Genomic DNA, 26,165 nt, shown 5'->3' with positions numbered 1-26,165 from the left:
CGCATTAACAATGTTTTCTAATTATGTATTCTTGGTTCTTTCGGTAAAGTCACGTTGAAGGGAAACAATAAAATAATAAAAATATAAAACAATAAAATTCTCACGACGTTTCGACTGCAACACAAGCAATCATCATCAGGTGTGAAAACCACAGCAAGAACATTTTCTTGCTGTGGTTTTCACTAGACTGAGGCCGATAGGTGCTTTTTTCTTGCTGTGGTTTTCACACCTGATGATGATTGCTTGTGTTGCAGTCGAAATGTCGTGATAATTTTATTGTTTTATATTTTTATTATTTTATTATTTCCCTTCTACGTGACTTTACCGAAAGAACCAAGAATATGAATCCCTGCAGTCACGAAAGCTTTAAATCAAAATGTTTTCAAAAGTAAAATGCCGAATTTTTAATTAGTGCTTTAGCTAGACTGAGGCCGATAAGTGCTGTTGCATTGTGCAAAAATGGGAACAAAATGTAATGTCAATGTGCAATTTTTACATTCTTTAATTTTTTCTTGAGGATTTTCCATCAAATAAGCAAATAATTTGTTTACAGCTCGCTGTCAATCAACTGCTGGATTGAGGTATCCCCCCATGCTATGTCGGTCACGGGCGGGGTAGTTTGACCACACTTCGCCATGCTGAACAAAGTGGGTGGGTTAGTGGAAGGGGGATAGATAGGGAGGGGGCGACCCCAGGACCGGTTCAGATATCACTCGCCACCGACGTCAGCCATGCAGTGGAACTTGGGGAACCTCGAGGTTTATAAGCACTACGCCACCACTCCGTCCAATGAAATCATTGTACATCGGTGCGCAAGACCTGCCTATGAACATGGATCAAGCAACCTTGACGTTGCCAAAGAAAATGTAACAAATAAAAATCGAAAAATACAAAGGCACATCAGGAGACAAAGATTGGGTATTACAACGAGAGAGAGAGAGAGAAATAAACAGGAACACGTTGGATCGCAGAGACGTAAGAAATGTAAGCAGTCCTCTGCAGGAACACCTCGCAACCCAATAGAACCAAAGAGTATGGATCCTAGCAGTCACGAAAGCTTTAAATCTAGAATAGGAGAACGTAATGGCAAACCGAACGAAGGGGAACACGCCAGGGAGGATGCCCACCACAGAGATACAGCGATGAGATTAGCGATGGGGAAGCTGTCATCCAGCAGTGAATGATCATGGCTGTTGATGGTCAAAATAAGAATATTTCTGTCTCGGTCTGATGATACTTCATAAATACACCTCAGTATTAACAAGTTGGAACAATTATAAACGTTTTGCAACACTGACGGCCAACTTGTAATTGCCATTTCTTTTTTACAATGAATACAACCAATTTACGAGTAAGGCCCATAAATGGCATGTATAAAAGTGTTAAAAATTAATATATTCAAGCCATAGACGACTCTAGATGGATTTCCATATTAATGCTGGCACATTTAGCATCAGTTCAGAACTCCAACTTTGAAAATAATAAGGCGAGTACCTTTTCAATTAAGACGCTCTCTGAAATTTGATATATAAATGCTTTTCAGAGCGGACCATTTTTTGCCTTTGTACTTTTGTCCAAAAGGGACAATGGAAAGTATTTGAACACATTAACCGATCCTCCTGAAGCAAAACACTCGCAACTCCAAAGGCAAGGGACAATGGGCAGCCCTGAAACCAATGTATAGTTTCTATAAATAGGGTGCAGTTCACCTGAGGATTGCTGGAGGCGCATCGCTTTATAATAAGACCACATCCGAATAGTTTAGGTCAGTGGTCCTTATGAAACGTTGCAAGAGAACGCATCCACAACCCAACACCTCGCACTGTGCCCTACACTGCACGTCCACTCAAACGTCATGGGACAGTCAATGACGGAGCCAGGATTTTCAGGTAGGGGGGGCAACCCCTCCAGCAATGAAAAATGATAGAAGAGTTGTTAGTAAGGACTTGTCCCTTGCTTTTTATTTGACGCGTATGCGGCAATGGCGCAGCCATCGATTGAGGGTCGAATTCGAACCGCGTTGTGTGAAGGTGAATGCCTTCAGGGAAGTCGTGGACTCTGTATACGCAACTGCGCACAATTATGTGAGTCACTTATAACTGCTTTGCCGTTACTTATTGCCAATTATGGACTCAGACTATTGTCCTATCATCTCATAGAGTCCCTGGCACGTAATAATATGCTGCACAGTGGCAGTGGGGGGGTCGCAAAATGCCGATTTATTACTAATAAACCCCAATGATCCGATCGAAATTAGGGATTTCGATCGGATCATTGGGGGGGCACGTGCCACCCCACCCCCCCTGGCTCCGCCAGTAGGGACAGTCCCGTTACTCTTCCCAATAGCCAGGAACTAGATATTAAATTCTCAAAGAGACACTTATTTACCATCTATTTAGCGCTGTGTCGACACTTTATGATATCGCAGACGTGACGGTGAAGTTTATACGCTATGGAGAAGGGCCGATGCCCAAAACGTCGCCTATTTATATTTTTGTTATTTTAAGGCCACAGTGTTCTTGACGATTCTGTCGAGCGTTTTATTTATTTTTTCGTGATGGTGAATCGTTCTGTGAGCTAATCGTCTGAGGGCTACATTAGTTCGGCACGAACAAAAACCGCTTGTGCAAAACGAATCCAACGGCGGTGGACAAGAGAAGGGCCACAAACGAGAGAGAGGGGGGGGGGGCGTTCGGTAGATCTCGCTCGCTGCGTCGTCAGGGAGCAGAGATGAATTCGAGGGTCTAGCGTGGGGTCGTTCTTCAAGAGCGCCGGAAAATCTGCTGCCACAACAGCTGTCGCGAGCCTGGTAACAGCAAACATCTTTTCCTCAACATTTTTTTTTTCAAATTTACTCCAACTATTTTTTAGGAGTCACACTTTCATGAGAAAAACACAGTTTGCACAATAGAGAGAAAATGTCTAAGCGATGTTTTGTTCAAATTAGCATTGAGTACGACGCTCAGGTCCTGCATACAGCCCTAAGCCTGTGGTGGAAATTCCTCATTCCTATGGTGGGGGCAAGTCCATACCCAGGAAAACCACTGGCGACCTCCCCACAAAGTGGCACTCATTGAATAGTCCCCGGAGAAATGATGGGCTGAGAGTCAACTCCCCCCCCCGCACCCAGGATTTAGGTCATTCAAAGCTTGGTTGTCACATCCAGCGCGTGCGTCTTCCTAAGAGACCGCACAGGACGTCTTCAGAACAGCAACTTGGCGAGCAAGCCGTGGACACGGAAGGTAGACTCAATTTTAATAGCCACTCGTTACCTGGGCCTCTGAACACCCCCCCCCACCCCTCCCCCGTTAATAAAGTCGTTCCAATCAGCGTCAGGGCGAGGAGGATCTGCAAGTACCAAAAAGTAAATCAGTTTAACGTCCGACCAGGGGCCGAGGTCTGACGGCCGGTGTAACGTGAGATTCCTCCACGATCCTGGAGGGAGAAATCGACAGGTGGTGGTTGTTGACAAAATTCCCGGTGTCTCGCCTTTCTCTCCACGTTTGCCGGTGTGTCTGCGATTACACAACCACCACCACCACCACGACGAGGACGACGACGACGGGTGCTCCCGCCGTAACGAGGTAAGCTTTAACGGATTACACGAGCCACCGCACAAGCGGGGTAATACACGGCGCCTCGGGCTCGAATCGCACTCGGGCCTTGTCCCAATGTGGGGATGCTGAATGAAACTTCACGGAAGCGACCCGCCGATCGGTGAAATTGGCGACGGACAGTCAAGTTCATGAAGGTAATATCGGAATGCAGACCTTCAGGACACAATTAGGTAAAACGGACCTTTATTGATAAACAATTGTGTGGGTTTAGAGCAGTGGTTCTTAACCTTTACTGCAGCTTTGAACCCCTTTGCTTCTCAATCGTAAAATAATTGTATGTTCATAAATGGATAGGGTTTGATGAAACAAAGTAGTTGTGTACACTTACGTGCTTAATTTGTGATTCGATTATTTACCTTGTACAACAATCTGGCCATGTCTCGCACCCCCCGAATGGGCATCTCGCATACCTACCCCAGGGGCTATGTGCACCCCAGGTTAAGAACCACTGCCTTAGACCTATCGTCATGGTCGCGCAATTTTACGTGATTTGGTCTAAATTATTCCCAACGATGTGCCCGAAACATAGTTCTCGTTTTTATTTCAATACTACTTCTGAGTCACAGCTGCAACGTATTCCTATAAATGCCTATGGATTGGAACGGTCCCTTTATACCTTCATTTTCAAAAGGGCACATGCTCTCATAGCACATTCCAAATAGCCTGCACATATACGGCTCGTAATGAGTGACATATCAGTCGACGTCCAATGGATCTATCAGCTTTTGTCTCAAAACTAATAGAATATTTCATCCTAGGCAGTGGAAATAAAAAAAAATGCAGAGTGTTTAATTTCCCTCCGAGGGCAATCCTATCTAGGCTCACTATTAAATTATATATTTATCCACAAAACCGTAATTGCATTAGGCAGTATAAAATAAATCTTTTGAAATCCTATGGTTGGGGGAAAAGAATACAGAAAAAATACAACCATAATTTGTAAAGAGCCCTGGCTACTGACCACTTAGACCAAAATGTAAAAAAAAAATTACCGGAAGGCATCTGCGACAAATTAAAATTTAAATGAAAATGTTATCACACACGTGCGTGAGTTATTCATTCGCAGCACGACACGGCGCGTTTAGCATTTCAAAAAGCCTCATCAAGAGGCAAGCGACCTTCTCTCTTTCATCCCAGGTATTCAACACATTGCAAATTTTACCAACCTCCTTTCAGCCAATGCTAATTCTTATGGCTGCACACGCACGCACACACACACCTCTGAAGCATCTGGGACTTGACGAATCCCTCAAATTACCACTTACACGCAATGACATAAGATCCCGTTTCCAATGAAACCTCATACAGGACAACATTTACATCAAAATATCATATTGGCAAAGCATCCACTTTGTTTAACAAGGGCACTTACTACTTTTGACAGAAAAAAAAATAATTGCAAGCAGGTGGGCAACATCTTATAGTCGAAACTAGATGCTTTTTTATTATTCCGTTTTGCCTCGATGTGCCACGGAGTGTAATGCGTTCCCATTTCATTTGTCTATTCCATTGCAATTTCTATGCCACGAATGAGACTCGCCGGCAAAAAAAAAGTTTTGTGTACAATGGGAAGATCTGTGGTTAGGAGTTTGTGTCTAATGCAGCCTTAATCTTGTTTACAGCAGCTTCAGACTGAGCCAAGCAAGTGAAACATAAAACCGGGTGAAAAATCACGAAGGAAACACGCGTACATTGCGAAATATAGACACAAGCATCGATTATATTATATTATCAATGTCTGCCTTTAAAGGTTTACAATCGTTCGCAGAGAAATCTGCTTCCAAAGCTCTCATTTCTGTTCTCTGATTACAGCCCGGCTTTTTACAGGTGCTGTTGACGGTTGTGCGGTGCACAGCTCTCCGATGTGCTTTCCAGGTCGTACCGCGTGCTGCTTGGCACGGCGTCCGACGTTTCGCCGGAAGCTTCTTCAGAAAATGTCTTCATTACTCACTTCCTAAAGAAGCTTCCAGTTCGTGGAGCGAAACGTCGGGACGTCGTGTCGAGCAACACGCAGTCATGAAAGGCACCGGAGAGGTTTAGAAAAGCCGAGTGGGGTACAATATTACCAGAGAGCTGATATAGAAACCCATATTGTGCAGGCATTGTGTGATCCAATCACAACACATATTTAGCATTTAAATACTAACACCGTGAGCCAAGTGGTTAACATTCCCCCCCAGTCCACCACCACCTCCCATCCCTCCCACCCACCCGGGTGATTCAATAAATTGTAGCAACTCTGGGTGAATATTCGATTCAAGAATATATCTATTTTTTCTCACAATGTGGTGACATTGCTGGACAATGAAGGATAACAGAGGCTTGGGAAGCTTGCGATCCAGCAGTGGATTGAGCATGGCTGACAGTGATGATGATGATGGTGAAAGCGTGGTGAATGTAGGCGGCACGAGTTGGTGCTGGGATTCACACACAACATGCAAATAAAATCACGTTAATTTTTTACACGAGTGATTCGATGCATGTATCATGGAGAGGCATTGGTTGATCAAGTGATGCATTGTTACGCCTCTGTTAAGCAGGGTACCATGGCACGGTTGTTAAATCACCGTTTCGCCTTGTCCATACTGTATTAAACCACCACAATACAGGACACAAAACTTATTCCTTTATACTGCCCCCACTTTGGCATTCCTGCCCATCACCGACATTGACTAAGAAGGGTAATCCTGATTATCTCTTTCGCCCTCAATAGTGCTGTTGTATTGCTGGTCACTTGGCGATTTGGGCCTTTGGACCCAGAGCTCTACAACCGTGATTATATAAAAAAAAATTGCCTTAGCAGCCAGGATAAAAAAAACATTGTGGCAGGTGTCATTTGAGAGGGGCATCTTGAGTAAACACAAAGAGAGAAACAATACCTGAGAATAATGTACGTGGTTATTAGCATCGACTTTGATGTCAAGAGTAATTGCAGTGAATATACTCAAGAGATTCACAATGCGGGGCGCAAACAGGCCAAGGCGGGGCCCAGCCCTTCTCCAGCACCCTGCATTGGACACAGAGGGCAGTGCAGATCTGTGCGACTGCTCAGCTGGCTAATGTGAGCAAGCCAGCCAGCCAGCAAGCCAAGGGAGCGATGGGCTTCGCATATCACGTTGAAGCGATGGAAGCCTTCGCTTGGGCCACTGGGCAGTGCCGTGATGTTAAGGACGCGCACCTCAAGACACTTTAGAGAAAAAAAATGGGAAAAATGTAAGGAGTGCAGGCCCTGCTATTTCTTGCTCAGCTACGGAAAATTACCTTCGACGTGATATTCCGTTTGTATGGTTAGAATGAATGGCATTGTGACTGTGAAGTTGCCTGATTTCAACTGCCCCATGTGTATCATAATGTAGAAAAGCAAAGATAATGAAACGTGAAGTAAAAGCTGCAATATTAATGCAAGTAATCACGCCTCAATGTTCAATAGTGGTTTCGTCATGCATTCATGAATCGATCGATGTTGAATATTCCAGCTTATAGTAAGTGCATCGAATCGTGCCAGTGGGATTCCATACACAAGCTGCCACAGTCAGCACGTGTAACTCAATTCCTCTGAATGCATCCCGTCTGCTAAAATCTCAGAAGCTAAGCAGGAATTTTGGACCTCGACAGTGCTTTGATGGACATTGATGTGAAAAGATTGTCCCGAGATTAAGTGTAAATACTAAAATAAAAAAATGAAATGTAACATTTACACCTGTTAAATATTTTAAAGACCTATTCCTTGTTAAGTGCCAGTGTAACATGTGCACTGACATTTGCAATGACACTGACGTGTGTGAACAAGTAACTGATTATGTAGCCTGCCTACGATCCATCCTGGGTTTAACCAGGCTGGATTGTGTGAGCTCACAAATCTTTGAAAGATCTGGGCAAGGTCCCATCGGTGAGCTCCTCCGGCGGGCAAGGCTGCGTTGGCTGGGTCATGTAGCCTGCATGCCCAGTCACTGCATGCCGAAACAGCTTTTGTTCAGCTGGATCAAGGGGGCTAAACAGGCGCGGCACGGGCTAGAGAAGAGATGGAGTGATGTGGTACAGGAGGACGTGGAGCTGAGTGGACTTGCCGATGACTGGTACCAGCGGTGTCAAGATCGGCCTGTGGAGGAGGCTCGTGAAGGACGCTAGTGGGCAGTTGGAGGCAGACGCCCTCCAACAACAACGGAGGGCGGAGGAGCGACACTCACAACAACGAGCGGAGCGCCGGGTGGCTAAAGCACAGCAGGTTGGCACAGTAGGGGGCACAGGTGGTGCATCAGCCAGTCATCTCAGTCATCTCAGTCAGTCGACTCGTGGCACCTGGGTCTGCCCCGTGACCTCGACACTTCACGTGGCCTCAAGGTGCACATGGCCTGGCACAAGCGTCGTGGTGATGTCACCGCCACTTAGTGGCGAATGGCGGTTGTTGTTGTTGTTGTGTAGCGGTTCGCGCTCTGCGCTACGAACCTGGCAACCAGAGATTGATTCACGCTCACGGCCAACACCGGCGACGATTATCTGAAATGGTCCTGGGCTTCCCCTAGATCGACTCACCCTCAAATAATTACCTGGTGCGGTGTGTAGTAAACATCGCCACTGGGAAGACAAAGGCAGTCGGGCGTGGTGCTGGCCACCCACCCCCTCTTGTGCCGTGCTGGCCTTCATAAGTGCTACTCGCGAACAGCAGTTGCACCAACAGTCTGCTAAGGCTATACTGGGCATATTTTTTTCGTCTCGATCAAGAAATATGAGCACACTGTAACATAGGGTAACGCTTATCAAAACATTCACGCATGCAATCAACGATGTGAACCGAATTTCAACACGCACCCCATAGGAGGTTGGCTATTTAAAACGCGAATAATAATCATCATCATAAGGCTTTTACGGGTGTTTGTGTATCTAAACGTCTAACACCTCTCATGGCCCTTTTTTCTTTGTGGGTATAAAGCACCTGACAGCATACACCGTGCCAGTCTCTAAGTCTGCATGCAGTCGGTCAGATTACATGGGACTCCATGGGAACCGAATGACACGGAAGAGAAATGGCGTTCTATTTTTCGTAGAAAAAAAAAGGCACGGTAGACACACTATTCTAAATGAGAACGTCACCTAACGAGAATTTAAATGGCATACAAGGCAAGCAAGCGGGCAATAAAAACAAATCTATCGACCACTTGACAAAGACGTCAGCAGTGCCACCATACAAGCACGCACAGTTCACCACACTGCAGCTGGTTACTGACAGCTTCAGCAAACAAGGTACCGGAGGTATCAGGTGGTTGCCCGTGGTATCTGTGCACAAAGAGCGGCGTTGGGTAGGTGTGACGTTGCATCCAGCTGGGTGGGAGCAACGGTCAGAGGTCGGAGGCCGTGACTCACAATGTGGGGGTTGTCAGTTCAAATCCATGATTGTGGCTGACTAAAACCCTTCGGTTAGTGCTGGACACGCGACTGCATTTGCAAAATGTGATTTGTAACTTTCATCCTTACTCATGTATCGATAGTGAAAATTTAATGTGCAATTTTGAGGGACTGTGTGTGTTCTCTTGGTGTGGTATGGGACTGTTCTTGCTGTTGTTTTGCAGTCTTGTCCAAGCTTGGGCATTGCTGTACTTATGCAATTTGAAGTTACATACTTTTTACTACTTTACGTACTTATTGTTAGTGATTTGCTTACCTTTCCTATACTTTACACTCCTATAGTTTGTTGCATTGTTTATTGTTGTAGTAACTTGTTGACCCCTACTTGACATCTGTCAAAAAGAGCTCCAAAGTTCATTGGGTTTACTCATTGGTTTTTTGTGGTAAGGTCACATATGTAGGAATACCATAAAATTATATTAAAATAAATCAATCACGACGTTTCGACCGCAACACAAGCGATCTTCACCAGGTGTAAAAAATAAAATCATTAGGTTTCTTCAAGGATAAACAAAGATTCAGAAAGATTCCGATTCTGATTCCACTCTGAGGTAGATAAAATGAAGATCCCTTTGTGGGAAGTCAACAGTGGCTGTGCCTTAGATTTTTATTTCCACTACATAGATTTGCGGAATTTTAGGAAACGATTTGGCGCAATAATCAGGCGATGAGTGAAACTCTATGGTCGTTTGAATGTAAATAGCCCTTGGCCACGTGATACGTGTGCATTTGAGAGCACGTGTGCGTACTTCATACTGAAAACAGTACACATGGGTGTAACATCTAGATGTAATATTTGCATTGATACCATACCACACAAAAAAACTTGAATTGAACATATGTAATCTTTAAGCAATACATTTTTTGTATATTTCTGAAAGCCTAATTAAGAGGTGTTATTTGTAAAGGTGCCTGGCCCTGTCAATTGACTCTGCTCTTTGCAGTAATATCATCCTCGTCGTCATTATCAGCCATGATCAACCTATTGCTGGGCGAAGGCCACTGTTATACATATAGTATATGGCTTCATATGTTATATTCACTTATTGAGTGAAAACAAAAGGCACTTTTTGGTTTGTTACTAGTCCTCAGTTATATTCTGCATGAAAGCGATCACACCCGAAGAACAGAGACTAATGCGGGTACATCTGAAATGTGTCTGAACAAAAAACAAAAACCTGGCTTTACAAATAATACACAGCCTCCGTGAAAGAGGCCTCAAATCATATTAGACTTCACATTTCTCAGTTCAATGACAATGTGCGGAGCCAGCAAGGCAAAGAGTAGCGATGCAAAGGGGGAATAAAAGGGAGCGCCGTCCTTGAAAAAAAGAGCTACAAAAAAACTCAACAGAGGCAATTAATGTTGCCAGCAGCCACTCCATTGTCCTCCGTGTCCAACTACAAGCGCGGGCTGTGAAGAGCCCCTCGCGCACATTCTCACACGGACAGCGATCCATTTCGTGCTCCGAAAGAATGGGTCCCCCCGCGCGGAGACAATAACGAGGGGGTGCGCCCCTCGAAAACCGTGCCCATGCCACCGCCACCCCGACTTCTCCCCCCCGCCCCCCCCCTGTTCGGGGGGGACAACGCACGCAGGAGGAGCCACTGGGCGTCCCAAGCCCCGCAATCAGGCCCCGCCATATGTCAAGGCTTGGCCGCGGGCCTTTGTGGCGCGGTTATCAGCCCAGAGTCAGACGCCGAGGGGCGAGGCAGCTCCCATGTGAAAACCTTCCCCTCCGCGAGAAGCCGAAGCACCGGGCCCAGGCCCGTCCCGAGCGCTTAGCAGACGCGGGGAAAAAAAAAATGTTCCACGCGAACCCCCCTACCCACCCGAGCGAGCGGGCGAGCGAGCGAGCGAGCGAGCGACGGTACGAGCGCTGCGCTTCCCCCTCCCAACCTCCGCAACTCCCCCAACCGACTAATCTGAAGTAGCAGATGGGGAAGCGGGGCCTGGAAAAAGGTGCCGTCAGCTGGTATGAAATTTTAATGACTTTCTCCAGCCATGTAACAGCAGTGGATGGCAGTCAAAGCAAGCAACAAAGCCAGCGGCAGCACAATAACCATCAGCAGCACAAAATCTGTTTACAGCTTTAAACATTAATTACTGGGTGCTGCTCTGTATATGCCATTAATGCCATTTGACAAACGAAGGGCGATGGATTGTGGCTGGGAATGGAACGCCGCTGGAGGGTTTTTTTTCTCTCTATCCCCCTCTCTTTTTGGAATTGTGGGCATTATCCTCAGAAACGAATTGGCTTGGAGAGCATGAAGATGCACATGACCGTCGGTTTCAGCACACTCACAGCAAGATACATCTCCGATGAGACATTCTTATCTCCTTATGTCGTGTCGGCAGAGCCCTTTGGTGTTGATTTGTACCCGAGATAAAAATTGAAACAAGAGGCCTCACTAATATTATTCCCACCAACCTACAAATCTTGTGTATTGGCACAAAATAAACATTTGGGATATTTTTGGACACATTTGCAGACAATTTTTACTTTAATCTAATACATGTGGATTTTATCAGTTAATATTGCAATGCATAATTGATGTAAACACACCAATTCTGAATACCTGGTTTTTGGTCAAGGGATTTTTTAATGGCATTTATTTGAGCAGGTTGAAAAAATGTATAATTATATTTGAAAAATAAAATCTTTGGGCTACCAGCTCTGCCTGCATTACACTGAGCAAGGTTGTTGATGGTTGTAAAAAGTGGAGCACGAAGATTCAGCTTTATACTTTGCTGAATGCAAAACGCAGAGCTGAAGTCAAAAAACTATTTCAGTACTCTGCATTCCAAGTACACAAAAATGCCTTAGACCTTTCTGAAAAATTAGCTTTCATATACATGTTGGCAAAAGAGCAACAAAAAGCACAGATTACCACTTTAATATTCAACTGTATGCAGCCTTTGTCAAGAAACATATCTGGGGTGTCATAGAAATGGAACCACGGCACAATAATGCTAATTATTAAAACACATTGACTAAATATAAATGTTGCCCCCAGTACAAAACAGAGATCACAATCCATGGGTGCAGATTCAGCACCTAGGACAGTGTTCCGCGATGCAATCGAATGGTAGTCGGTGACACTGCATTGTACACACTGACATGGCAAGTAACAATGCACAAATCAAAGTGAATGTTTGCACTTTGTGATAAATGCACCAAAGTTGTGTGCGCACGTGATAGAATCAATTATTTACAATGCTTGTAAAGTGTATGCAAATGATATAGTAGTGTTACATTTAGGTTAAAGGGGGTTCTAAAAGATTATAGACATTAACAATAATAAATATGAGACGGTAACAAGGGGGATAAAATAGAACGGATTAATGAATCTAAGTTTGATCCCCAATTGTGACAATTCAGTGCAACACAGCAGTGATTCTTTGTATCGTGCCAAAAAAAGACAAAGACCCCCCGTATAACCTTAACAGATTGTTGGGGCAAGTGCATCGACTCATATTTTGTAAGTTACTTTTGAAAATGTCAAACCTTTTCACTTTCCATTTTATAATTATATTAAACAAAGACTAGCCGATGACTGAAGTGAAACTATAATTTCATTCACTTACTAATGTGGAAGTGAATAATTGTCCTCGTCATATATATTTTATATAAATTAAAACATATACTTTGCATGAACCAAACCTGCGTGGCAATGCACTCTAAAAAGTGTATATTACGCCGATTATTTTTTATGGATGTATTTCCAATTAAAACAGACATTCCAGCTTCAAATGCCAGGGATAAGTGACTAATGTGTATCAGAGTACAGTGAGGGAAAAAAGTATTTGATCCCCTGCTGATTTTGTACGTTTGCCCACTGACAAAGAAATGATCAGTCTATAATTTTAATGGTAGGTTTATTTGAACAGTGAGAGACAGAATAACAACAAAAAATCCAGAAAAACGCATGTCAAAAATGTTATAAATTGATTTGCATATTAATGAGGGAAATACGTATTTGACCCCTCTGCAAAACATGACTTAGTACTTGGTGGCAAAACCCTTGTTGGCAATCACAGAGGTCAGACGTTTCTTGTAGTTGGCCACCAGGTTTGCACACATCTCAGGAGGGATTTTGTCCCACTCCTCTTTGCAGATCTTCTCCAAGTCATTAAGGTTTCGAGGCTGACGTTTGGCAACTCGAACATTCAGCTCCCTCCACAGATTTTCTATTGGATTAAGGTCTGGAGACTGGCTAGGCCACTCCAGGACCTTAATGTGCTTCTTCTTGAGGCACTCCTTTGTTCCCTTGGCCGTGTGTTTTGGGTCATTGTCATGCTAGAATATCCATCCAAGACCCATTTTCAATGCCCTGGCTGAGGGAAGGAGGTTCTCACCCAAGATTTAACGGTACATGGCCCCATCGTCCCTTTGATGCGGTGAAGTTGTCCTGTCCCCTTAGCAGAAAAACACCCCCAAAGCATAATGCTTCCACCTCCATGTTTGACGGTGGGGATGGTGTTCTTGGGGTCATAGGCAGCATTCCTCCTCCTCCAAACACGGCGAGTTGAGTTGATGCCAAAGAGCTCCATTTTGGTCTCATCTGACCATAACACTTTCACCCAGTTGTCCTCTGAATCATTCAGATGTTCATTGGCAAACTTCAGACGGGCATGTATATGTGCTTTCTTGAGCAGGGGGACCTTGCGGGCGCTGCAGGATTTCAGTCCTTCACGGTGTAGTGTGTTACCAATTGTTTTCTTGGTGACTATGGTCCCAGCTACCTTGAGATCATTGACAAGATCCTCCAGTGTAGTTCTGGGCTGATTCCTCACCGTTCTCATGATCATTGCAACTCCACGAGGTGAGATCTTGCATGGAGCCCCAGGTCGAAGGAGATTGACAGTTCTTTCGTGTTTCTTCCATTTGCGAATAATCGCACCAACTGTTGTCACCTTCTCACCATGCTGCTTGGCAATGGTCTTGTAGCCCATTCCAGCCTTGTGTAGGTCTACAATCTTGTCCCTGATATCCTTGGAGAGCTCTTTGGTCTTCGCCATGGTGCAGAGTTTGGAATCTGATTGATTGATTGCTTCTGTGGACAGGTGTCTTTTATACAGGTAACAAGCTGAGATTAGGAGCACTCCCTTTAAGAGTGTGCTCCTAATCTCAGCTCGTTACCTGTATAAAAGACACTTGGGAGCCAGAAATCTTTCTGATTGAGAGGGGGTCAAATACTTATTTCCCTCATTAAAATGCAAATCAATATAACATTTTTGACATGCCTTTTTCTGGATTTTGTTGTTGTTATTCTGTCTCTGTTCAAATAAACCTACCATTAAAATTATAGACTGATCATTTCTTTGTCAGTGGGCAAACGTACAAAATCAGCAGGGGATCAAATACTTTTTTCCCTCACTGTATATATATATAAAAAAAAGCTAAAGTAAATGAAAAGTTTGGCTTTGATTACCGTGTTGCAAGACGCAGAATTTCCCTCATTAAATAATAACCAAACGCATAATGGTCTTCAGGACACAAAAAAAAACCCTTCCAGCTTTTTTAAAGTTATTTAAATTATATTATTTTGACATTTCAAAACAGCGTGAAAGTTGTGTATGCACTTACTTTAGACACTAGTTCTATTATCTTTGTTGTGTCCTTATTCTTCTGCTCAGTCTCTTTACACGTTTGTCTTTCGAGGTTGGCAAACGTAACGAGCAATGAAACTGGGAATCAATTCATGCAAATTCTGCAAATTATATTTTCCTTACTCAATCGGACAAACGCAAAATGTTACTCTTCGGCTCAGACCAAATCTCTCTCTTTCCCTATACATATATATATTAAAAAAAATCCTTGCCACAAAAGAGTGCAACATTACCAGCATGAACGTGTGTGTGAATTAAATCCATTGATTGGCCCATCCAGTGTAGAGCAGCATGCAGGATAGAAGTGCACAGAATGCCTGGGAGGGCGTTGATGGGGGGGACGTTGAGGTGGGTTTAAGTTCAGCCACCTGGAGCTTCGAGAATGACACGAAAAAAGCGGCTCTGCTCAGTGCTTTTGTACATTTATGGAAGCGGCATTTTGTCAATTATGGTACCGTGCCAAATCGACTCTTCAGAAACACGTGTTCTCCCCAAGCATCGTAAATCTTCCTTCGAAAAACATCCTGAAGGAGAAGATTAGTTCATAATAGAGGGTTTTGGGTTGGATCGCGTAAATATAAATGCGTCGTTAAGCCTGCCACCACCCGATACAGCCAATTAGTAAGGTTTGTCACGTAAAACAAAACATGGCAATTCGTTACCAGTTCAGCACACCGGTTTGTTGGAGAGTAAACCCACAACATTTACAATTCGAGTACGACGTTTCACCAGAAGATTAGTTCTGGATACAACCACATTTGCCAACGTGATTTGTTACTTTGATCCTTACCTGTGTATCGATACGTTCAATTTTAATGTGCGATTTTATTGAGGGTCTACTGTGTGTGTTGTCTTCGTGTGGTCTGGGACTGTTTTTAATGTTGTTTTTTTCTGCCTTTGTCCAAGCTTGCCTTGTGTTGAAAAATCGGCAGGCATTTATGTACTCATGCAATTTGTACAGTTTATTTATTTATTTTAAGCGATTTCCTTCCCTTTTCGCTGGTTTGTTTTGTTGTAACATGCTGATCCGCCCCTATCGAACAACTGTCAAAAAGATCTTCATAGCTCATCGGATTGTTGCACTCTAATAATAACGATTATCATAAGAGTCTAGAAACAGGAGGGCTGGACGTGCTTTAGCAAACGATGGGTCACAACAAACGAGTGTTTAAAAAAAAACTGCAACGTTAAAACAATGCATTTGTACAGGCACAGCTTGGGTTCTCAATCTACTGCTGGATGAGGGCCTCACCACGCTTAGTGGGACCCGCAAGGGATATTTGACCAAACTTCACCAGTCTGGTCAGCGCAGGCTGGTGAAGGTTGCTGGGAAATTCTACATAAGTTCTACAGCGCATTCGGGTGCTGGTGCAAACAAAGAGTTGGGGGAGATATTGCCTTGCATTGCAAAATAATTCAGATTCAGGTTTTCGCTCAATGAACGTCCTCGCTTAAGCAAGTAATGTCTGAGGCAGTCGCCGTCTGCTCTTGCAAGTGCTACAGGAGTTCTTTCAGAGAGGAAAAAAAACACATTTACGAGTAGGTAAATCGGAGCATGTTGATGGGGAGCGAGCGGCCGATGCCGCCTCTTACGAGTAGGCAAACTGTCGCCAGAACACATTTCATGACGAGTTTGGGTGGGGGAAAAAAAAGAAATTGACAGCGTCAACAAGTGGATAGGAAATAAAAGACCACCTGACCCAGAAATTAAGGTCAGTCTCTTGCAAATGCTTTCCCTCTGATGTGGAAAGGTGTAAAATGACATCACTGCAGGAGACCTCTCCAATCCTTCATACATACCATACACGTTGGTTCTGCCATTTCATACAGACGTAACATTTTTGATCCATACGTGGGGTACATTTAATAATCATGATAATCATGACATTTCGTTGTCCACAGAAGCCTCGCCGTGTCTCAAAATAACGATGCGCATCATTGTAAAGAATATAAGTCACAAAATAAGCGCGCAATATAATAAGCAGACCGAGAATTCAAGATCGTTTGGTGAGAGTCCAGCTTCTGGGATGTGCGGCCACTTACAAGGTTTTGCAACATGAGTTCACAGGAATAAATCAGGACAGGTGATAATGCTCAAAAAGTCTGCACACATAGGTTAACATAACACAGTTATTGTGACTGTCTCTCCTAACCAGCTCACAGCCCACGGGGGGGGGGGGGGGGGGGGGGGGGGGGGGGGGGGGGTGGTTTGAGTCTTGCAATCTGTACACGATTGCAAGACTCAAACCTGCACCTCCACAGTGCCGGATCACACGAGAGCGGCACCATAACAACAACAACAACAACAACGCCCGACACTGTACTCTCCGCGTCGGTTTTCGTAGTGGCGTCCGCGTACGGCTCCGCAACGCGCGTTAATAGGGTCGCCGCCGTGCGTTCTCCGGCACGCGCGCTGAAGAACGCACGGCACAGCCTCTCAGAACGCGAGTCGGCGGATAGCACACAGAGTTTGGACAAATGTTCTTGGGGTTTTATGGGTGTAGGTGCCACCCCCCCCCCCCCCGCCCCCCACGCCGCATCGCTCGTAATGGACTTACAAATGAATACATTTAAAATGGAAATACGTTTAGCAATAACCTCACAAAAACATCACTCATAAATGTTGTCTATTGTTGTGATATTTACCAATGCTGCAAGCATGACAAACAAAAGCTGAAATTAATTATATATTGTTACAGAACGAAAGCTTCATAAAACAAAAGTAGATGAATAAACACCAATTACTTTAGTATTTGAACAAGGACATGCAATCGTGACATATCCTTTAGGTATAAGTATATATATACATTTAAAATCAATGTATCTTGCTCTCTACTCACAAAAAGCATTTCGCTTTGGGGATCGGATTTCAAAAGCAGCTTTTGAGATGAACATCATACAGCGTATTAACCAAAAGTCTTTTGTCAGTGAAGAATACAAATTAATTCATATTTTAAATGGTGTAATTTATCCCACATTTCAATGGTGTTATTTGTGTTGGTGTTATTAAAGCGTGCTCGGCGGGCCCATTTGTAAGAAAGCCTCAAGGTAACTCGCACAATACAAGGCTCTGCGCACAGCTGATAACCTCCGTCACATTGTTGCTCTCAGCCTGCTCATACCCGAGCATTCTCTTATCTCCATGCGCACCGCCGCCCGGCACAACAAAAGCCGTACGAATCCCTGCCACGGAACAAGAGCCGACAAGACAATGCTCCAGATAGTGCCCCCCCCCCCCACCACCACCCTCTTTCCCTCGTACCCTCAAAATCCACCCATCCACCGTACCACCACCGCTTCGTGTAACACGCCCCGCCGCTACCACTGCTGCCTCCACCCCGCCAACCACCCCCCCCCCCCCCCCACCGCCGCCCACACAACCTCCCGGCCCCAGGCCCGGCCGGTGATGCGTTGAGGCTTGAAAGAACATCTGTGTGAGTAGCAGCGAGCTGAAAGCACCCGTTAATTCCGAGCAAAACCAGCGCTGCGCTAATTGAAATTTTCACGCTCGACTGGAGAAAAAGAAGCCGCAGAGAGCCGCTGTGAGAAGAAAAAAGCTGCCGCTGGCCGAGGCGGGAGCGAGCCCAATCTCAGAAATCACGGGGAAACGAGTTCCAGAAAGTGCCCAAAAAAATAGAAAGAGCTTTAATCGATGTAATTTTAGCCCCTAATTTGCACTCCTACCCTCATAGAAAGTCCTCCACAATGACTCACTCGCAGAGCTTCTCCGACCTGAGCAGCATTCTCACAACAAGAGATTTGCCTTTAAAAGAATAAAAAACGAAATAGCCTCGCCCACCCTCCCCCCAGAATGTAATTGAAAAAAAAAAGTGTTTTTTCGAGTAATTTTCCAAGAAGTGGCATGATACCGCTGTGCAATTAACATCTTTGATGTTTGATAAAATGAAGCGCCTACTTGATTATTTATTTGATATTGCAGATTATGCTGCAACATGCTGTTCGAAAGCATGATCGATTCACGAAATATAACTATATAAAAAATGATTTGTTTTTTGTCCACATAAAACAGTCAGGTAAACATGTTTAAATACTAGTTGTAGCATTCTAGTTAATCCTACCAGTGCTCTCTAATATTAATTTCTTAATATAGAATATATGTGATACTAAAAAAAAACAAATGTATATACAATACCCATATTTTTTACCATTAGCCATACATATATAAAAATCTATACAATTACATATAAACCATGAAGTCATTAGGATGCAAACACCTGCTCGAGATAAATGTTCAAAACCGTTGTACACGAGTGAAACAAATACGGAATGAATGAGACGTCCCTTAACCTCACACTCGCTAAAATCTCAAGTGCCGCCACGCGGAGCGTCTTGCGCTTGCATTCAAAACAGGGCCTTGATATTCGAAGGCTTAAACAACCAACAAAAAGTAACGCCTTTAATTGCCACCGTAAAGGGAATTTGTCGTGCAAGAGCATTACGCCCTTTGACAAGATACGGCATGGCAATGATCCCCCTGTGAGTAAGCATGAGAAAGGTCACACTACCTTAAACGAACTGGCTCGCAATTAAACTCTTAATTACAAGTGCACTTCTACGTTCGAGCTCACAATTCTCCCGGTCTCACTGCGGCCAACTCCCCCCGCGAGGGTTAATTATGACGAATCCTGCACGTTACACTCTTGCCCATAGGTCAGCAGCACTCTATAAAAGACAACCCCCCCCCGCCCGCCACCATCCCCACACAGGCTAAGGTTCTGGAAGGACCGTGGTACTGGCTGCTTGAGGGAATGAATGAAGTGAGGGTGGATCAACACCTGGCTTTGGATCAAATGTTTGTGAAATATCGGATTAAACTAAAGCCATCATAAATTAACACTGCCTCTGTGGCGCACAGCAATGTTGAGACTGGCCTCTGTGGAAATCCATTTGCAAAATGATTTTGAGGACAATTGTTCTGAACGAATTATAAACTACAACCAATGTGGTATATGAATTAATGGGGGTTTTTTTCCCAACGAGACTGCTGTAGAATGAATGAGTGAATGAATGACACCATCATTTTGCCACCTGGTGAAAACCAAACGATAGTGTTCATGTCTCAAAGGAGGGATAAATAAAATGATTTAGCAAAGAAAACCTATATCCGTTGAAGCTACATGGTTGTCGAGCGCGTTTTAAATTATATAATACGTATTAATACAAACAGAAGCTTGTAAGAGAAACCTTATAATGTTGCATTCTGAAAATCAGTCTGTGAGTGCTGGTAATTATTTGTCAAAGTTCCCCCTAGCACTGGAAACAACGTGTATGTATTATCCATTCTACCACAAATCTTTATGCGAATGAATGGAGGTTATATGTTTAATGCTAAGTGGGGAGGGTTTTTCTTTTAGACAATTAGACTAAAAGCTTGAAGCCGCTTTCAGTAAAACTGGCGTGTAAGCCTTTTCAGCGCAAACCTAATTCGAACACAATCAATATCTACCTGCAATCAGACACACATGATGCAGTGCCTGACCAAGGTGACATTAGGGAACCTACTGTCTTTGTGCAAGGTTTTGCACAAAACTCTGTAACGCAAATACACGAGCAATTGAGACAATACCGAAGCAGGGACCTTCCAAAGTCCTCCGCAATATTTACTCCGTTCCTGTGCAAATGGAAATCCTTCCTGCCTCCATCCCCCCCCACCCACCCCAAAAAAAAAGAAAAAACAACAGCATGAGCAGTCCAACGTCAAACAAGAAAATATTATATTCATGCGGTACAGGCGCCTTACCTTTCCGCTCTCCTGCCCCCCTTGGCTGTGCCACTTGCAAAGACCCCCTCTCAAGATTAAAGAAAGATAAAGGATACAAGCTCCGGTAGAGAGGGAGGCGTCGCTTGAGTGCCCGGCTGGCATTGATGGCCGTGGCTCTGACCAGGCCCGGTAGCAGCTTCTTGCCTACGATCGCGCCGTCAAACAGGGGCCCGAAAAATGGCACCTGCGCGGCGACAAACCGACAAAATGTCACCTTTTTGATTTAAAGCTTTCGTGACTGCAGTGATTCATATTCTTGGTTCTTTCGGTAAAGTCACGTTGAGGCTATCCACATATACAAACACAGAGACCATTTCAACCGAGAAGATGGATTCTGGCTTAGCAATCATTGGAAGGATTTGATAAACCATTTCGGGTCTTAATTGATTGTTCACGCTTACGGTGGCTTTCAGACAGCATACATTAATTTTTCGTTTCCCCCCCTCCTCTTTTCCGAACATAGATGGACTCGTCCTTCTAAACAAACTGTCAAATCGCTATCCGTGGTGCTAACGGTTAAAAATAAATAAATACAAACCGCCACTTCTTTCAAATGTTTCTTGCCGTTGGTTTTCACACCTGATGATGACTGTTTGTGTTACAGTCGAAACGTCGTGAGAATTTTATTGGTTTATATATATCTTATTATTTTATTGTTTCCCTTCAACGTGACTTTACCGAAAGAACCAAGAAAAATGTCACCTGTATGCATGTACGCTCAACTTATTTCGCACCGTATGTAGCCACCCGTGTAGCCACGCGTGCTAATAGGAGGTGCGGGGGAAGTACAACAAACTAAACACAAAAAGCAGTTCTAAAGAAATTAGTTTTCAATCTAAATTTAAAAGTGCACAGCACGCAAACTGCAAACTGTCATCCGACACAAAGCTCGCAACAGGAATGAGACGCGGAGAGCTCTCTCCGATGCGTTCTCCAGGTTGTACCGCGTGTTGTTCGACGCGATGTCTGACGTTCCGCCCCACGTGCCGGGAGCTTTGGGTTCCCTAAAGAACAGTAGCTTCAGTTTCCGAAGAAGCTCCCAGCACGGTGGAGCAGAAACGTCGCGCGTCGTGCCAAACCGCACGCGGGTACAACCCAAAAACGCATCAGAGCTGCGTAATTATAACCGCAAAGATACGGATAAGGCGATTGATAAAAAAAAGTATATCGATACCTTTATGAACTACGTCTGTTTTGCACAGAAATTTTGCTAAATAATCATATGTTTTGCCCAATAACTTGTCTTGCTCAAGGGTGCTTTCACTCAAAGTCAAAAAAGGGGCCCAGCAAAACAAGTGACAAGAAGCACCTGGGATTAATGATGTGTGGGCCAATTGGCATTAAACGATCCTAAGCCAAGAAAACAAACTACCAACATACGGTCCCTTGTTTGCTTAATGATTAACGCGGCGGAGCAGCTGCACAAAGGACTGGGTATTTAATTTCTTGTTTAATTAACACAGGTACTGCACCACCGGATACTGAGCAGTATGAATGTTCGACCGATCCATATTGCCAGCACCAGCTAAAATGGTGCCAAGGGAGAGACGACTCTTGTTTAATTATTTGAATGAAGCTGCAGTGATTATCTACAGGCAAATTAAGCGGTACAATGCACGAGTAATCATATACGCAGCGAGGTTTGTGGGCGTTCAGAGAGTAGGGTCGGTGAGATGTGGTGATACTACGATATTTTGGATGATATAACTCACTCGATTTCGGCAAAATATTTTACAAACTGTTGTATAGAAATATTTAAGTGTTTTTTTTTCTCACTTTTATTGGAGGTACGGCAAAGTAATACATTTAGAACATACAAAATGTGAATTACTAGCTTCTGGGATGCTGATATAGCGATAATTGTCACCTCATGGATTGCAATACCATATAGTGGAATATCATATCGCGGTCCCCCTCGTCAGAATAAAGACGTTCATTTCCAAAGTAAAAGCCCATTGAGCTTAGGACCTCTTTTTTCAAGGGTCACTCTGTCGGCAGACAAAATGACAGCATGTCGACGCACGTATGTTGAACTACTTTCGCACCGTGCATAGCCAACCGTGTCGGGTAGTGGTGGCTTTAACGACACATTTATGCGATCTATAACCCCCCAAAAAAACCTGTATCATGGATGACATTGGTCTTGAAAGCCTACGTGGTCAAACCGACATGCCCGTGAGTGTTAGCGAGCGGAGAGCATTGCTTTGTTCCGGTGTGCGCGGAGAAGCGAAGTGCCGTGACGTGATCGCCAGTGACAGGTCAGAGACCTTTGCTTCTCCGCCTTTTGGCTGAAATCAAGTCCAGTGGGTGCCACGGTGGCGAGATGTTCACTACCTCGCCTGGTATACAGCAGGCCGAGTGTTCGATCCGGACTTCGACGACGCCTGTTGTACATTAGAAGTTTGCATGCCAGCAAGATGTGCCCTACTTGAGCGCATTGGTACGAGGCAGAGGAAAGTGGAAACAAATGACAACATGTGCACGTGGACACCTGCGGGGCTATCTTCCCATAGATCGTGATGATGATGATGATGACGATGCAGTCAGTTTAAAATACCTCCGTCTTCTTCATGATGCATATTCTGAACGTGTGGCCACGGAGGGGGTAGATCACGATGAGGACGTCTCTGAATTCGGTGGGGATGATGTCTCGCCGATACTCCCGCGTGTGCTCGCACCACACCACGTGCACCTCGTCGTTGCCCAAGTGGCGGAGCTGCGAGGCGACGGTGGAGATGGACCCGGGGCGGTGGGGACGGGGCGGGGGAAGGAACGAGCGACACACGGGAGAGTCGCGTGAGACGGTCCGTTGCTGTGACGACCAACAGCAAGGACGGCGACAAACGCGGCGGCGACGGCAAGGGATGCGGGCAACATTTAACCCACGTCGATAAAACAAAGTAAAAAAAAAACACACTGTCAATATCACGTTGATGAATATACATGTTTGTTTGCTTGGTATACAATGTATGGAGCAGGTGGTGGTATAGTGGCTAGCAAGCAGTGCTTGGAACCTAAGGACCTTAGTTCGATTGCCGGCGACGGGCGAGTGATTATCACAAAGGTTCTTGCCCTCGTCCCCACTTCACCAACCCATATTGACCAGCGTGGTGAAGTATGGTCAATAAACCCCTGCGAGTGACACGGCGCGGGTTGCGGGGTGTGAATGGTTCTGTACCTCGGTTTGTTTGAGCGACAACAACGCAAAAGGAGGAAAAATGCACAACTCTCTCTCGTGTCACCTTTGTAACAGGCATAACACAGTGGGCATTTAAACATGTCAAATGCCACATCAAACAACTGCAAACCAGTAGGTTCAACTTCAGAAATGATTTAAAAAACAGTCGACTATTCACACAACGCTTTCATCAATTCATATGATTTATTACCGACTATTCACACAGCGCTTTTATCAATTAATATTATTTATTACCGATTTACCAGTCGATGTTAGTTATTTTCCACAAAAAACATTACCAGGCAATTACAGTAACAGCCCCCTGCTTGGAGAGCGATATTGAATTTTCTGTGCAAGGCGTGATGATAAATAATGTGCATTAAGGGAAATGTTTGCCGTGTTCACACATAGATTATCGATTCAAGCTGCTGGCAGTGCGTTTTTGTTGTTGTTAATTTAACAGTAAATACCTAACATGCATTTGATAGTATTATAAAACTTATTTTATTTTACTTATTTATCCGGGAAAGCCACGCCGAATGATAGGTCTCTCTTTCAAGAGGGTCCTGACCAAGTTGGGTTTTAATTACAAGATGTTTTCAGCCAATTGATAGCAGAGTAATTTTATTCCTGTTGCTATATGCCCCCTGCCGTGTTCCCTTTCTTCTGTCTATTGTGCACGGACGACTACTTTATTGAGGGCGATATTGGCACACAAAGTAAAAATTGATTGAGTCATTGGCGACTGAGCTGAGGCCATCAACTCTGCTTGCTTGAGAATCTGCCTTTATCACGGTTAGGGGCCACCTGGATTCCCACCGAGCCCTCTGACGTCTGCATGTTGAACTTCTGTCGCACCGTGAGTAGCCAACCTTGCTAACCGGAGGTGCGTGAAATAGGACAAGAAACTAAATACAAAAAGCAATTCTAAAGAAATGAGTTTTCAACGTAGATTTAAAAGCGCACAGCTCCAGTGGTTTCCTAATATCGGAAGGAAGAGCGTTCCAGACGGCAGCAGAAACGCGCATCTGAAAACGCCGTGCTTTGCAGTGACCACCTCTGTTCGATGGCCAGCCAGGATGATCGGAATTCGCGTGACGGTTTATGCTCCTTGATGAAATTAGCAAGATATTGTGGTTCATTTGTGGCGAGTCGCACAGCCCATCACTGCTCCATTACCTTCTTCGTGAGCGCGTCGTCCGTGTCGGAGGGCATGCGCGTCGACACGTGATAGATGACCTCCACGGTGGAGGTGGCGTAGTATGGAGCAGTGAGCCCATTGCTGCCATTCCTCTGTAGCCCCCCGAGAAAGCCACAGTGTCTCGTCAGATCCACCTGGCGGACGAGAAGGCAATTCGAACCTCCTAATCCAATTCAAGGTGCCTTAATGGACACTATGCGGCATGCCAAGATGTGGTATCCCAGCAAGACTTCAGTAACCTTAGTTCCTGAGAAGAAACTTTATTTGCAATGCAGTTGCGCCTCATTCTCAAACATGAAAACTGAGATATAATGGCAAAGGTGCAGCCTTGCGATCGCTTGATCACACCACCCTAGAGAGTATTTGCCCACACTTTACCCCAGTGATACTGCTCCTCTACTGAATCCTGCCGACCAGAGTCCCTACTTGACCAATGGTCTGTACTGCCGCCCCCCTGCTGCCCCCACCCCGCTCCGCCCCCCCCCCCCGGAGATAAAGAAACACAGGTCGATGAAACCCAGGTGGCAGAGACATTGTGGTGGCTGCTGTCAAAAAAACACTCAGCCAGTGGTGTCGGCTGACACATAGACGCTCGCCTTGTAGTCATGGGGATGCTGAGGATGACTGGGAGAAGGGGGTCTCTCATGATGAGCTAAGTGGGAAAGGGGCTCATTGCATAAAAAACTCAAGTTTGAGTCTCCGAGCGAGCTCACTTATATCAGCTACCAGGGGGGAAAAAACCCCACTCAATGGTTGTTGAACACCAAAACGTACAGTAGTGTCCACCACAGCCACCACACATAAACTACCTACACAAATGACAATTTAAAAAAAACAACCCCCCCTGCATGCCACTTCTTCCCTGACTCTCGAATTCTAAGAATTTAAATGGGTCCTCAAAACTCGGGAAGCATCCACATACGCAGTAGTCCTAACCCGCATCCCAACCCCAAGGGTCCAAGCTGTAACAAGCCCAATGCATCGTAGCATTTTACAAAAAGCATAGATTTGTACAATGATACTTCACATGGTACATGTTGCTGCACACTTGAAAATGTATCATGTCCTTCACAACTGGCCATCTCTCTTCATCAATAACAATTCCTTGGAAGGATTGATTTGTCATTTTGCCTTCCTGATTCCACCATTCAACGTGCCATATTGGTGCATTATCTACTTGTTGCGCGTTGCTTTGATCTCGTTGCGCGTTGGCTCCATCGTGAATAAACCGTCAAGGAATACTCGATTTTTTTTTAAAACGTGTCTGGTTGCACTGTATATTACTGCCAATTAGAGCAAATCTCATTTCATCGCTCTTTCAGTGCTTAAGAGTCCGAGCAATAGAGGCAAGTGCAAAGAGCGTCAGGCTTA

The 26,165-nt window shown here is 44.7% G+C and overlaps 1 protein-coding gene across 10 annotated transcripts in view; it reads right to left on the bottom strand.

Moving 5' to 3' along the window:
* The window catches only part of LOC116939645 (ral GTPase-activating protein subunit alpha-1-like), a 142,336-nt gene that overhangs the window by 15,280 nt on the left and 100,891 nt on the right, over positions 1–26,165 (bottom strand). For all 10 annotated transcript variants that reach the window (XM_032948310.2, XM_032948312.2, XM_032948316.2 and 7 more), the window contains 3 exons: positions 24,773–24,928; positions 22,973–23,131; positions 20,472–20,599 (listed from right to left, as the gene is read on the bottom strand). In XM_032948310.2, coding sequence (XP_032804201.2) covers positions 20,472–20,599; positions 22,973–23,131; positions 24,773–24,928 — 443 coding nt within the window. The remainder of the gene's footprint in view (positions 1–20,471; positions 20,600–22,972; positions 23,132–24,772; positions 24,929–26,165) is intronic.

The sequence above is a fragment of the Petromyzon marinus genome, chromosome 6 (genome assembly GCF_048934315.1).
Source record: "Petromyzon marinus isolate PM22_M1 ecotype Great Lakes invasive population chromosome 6, UKy_Petmar_22M1.pri1.0, whole genome shotgun sequence".
In the NCBI taxonomy this organism is placed as follows: domain Eukaryota; kingdom Metazoa; phylum Chordata; class Hyperoartia; order Petromyzontiformes; family Petromyzontidae; genus Petromyzon; species Petromyzon marinus.
This window is presented reverse-complemented; position numbering and strand designations above follow the sequence as displayed.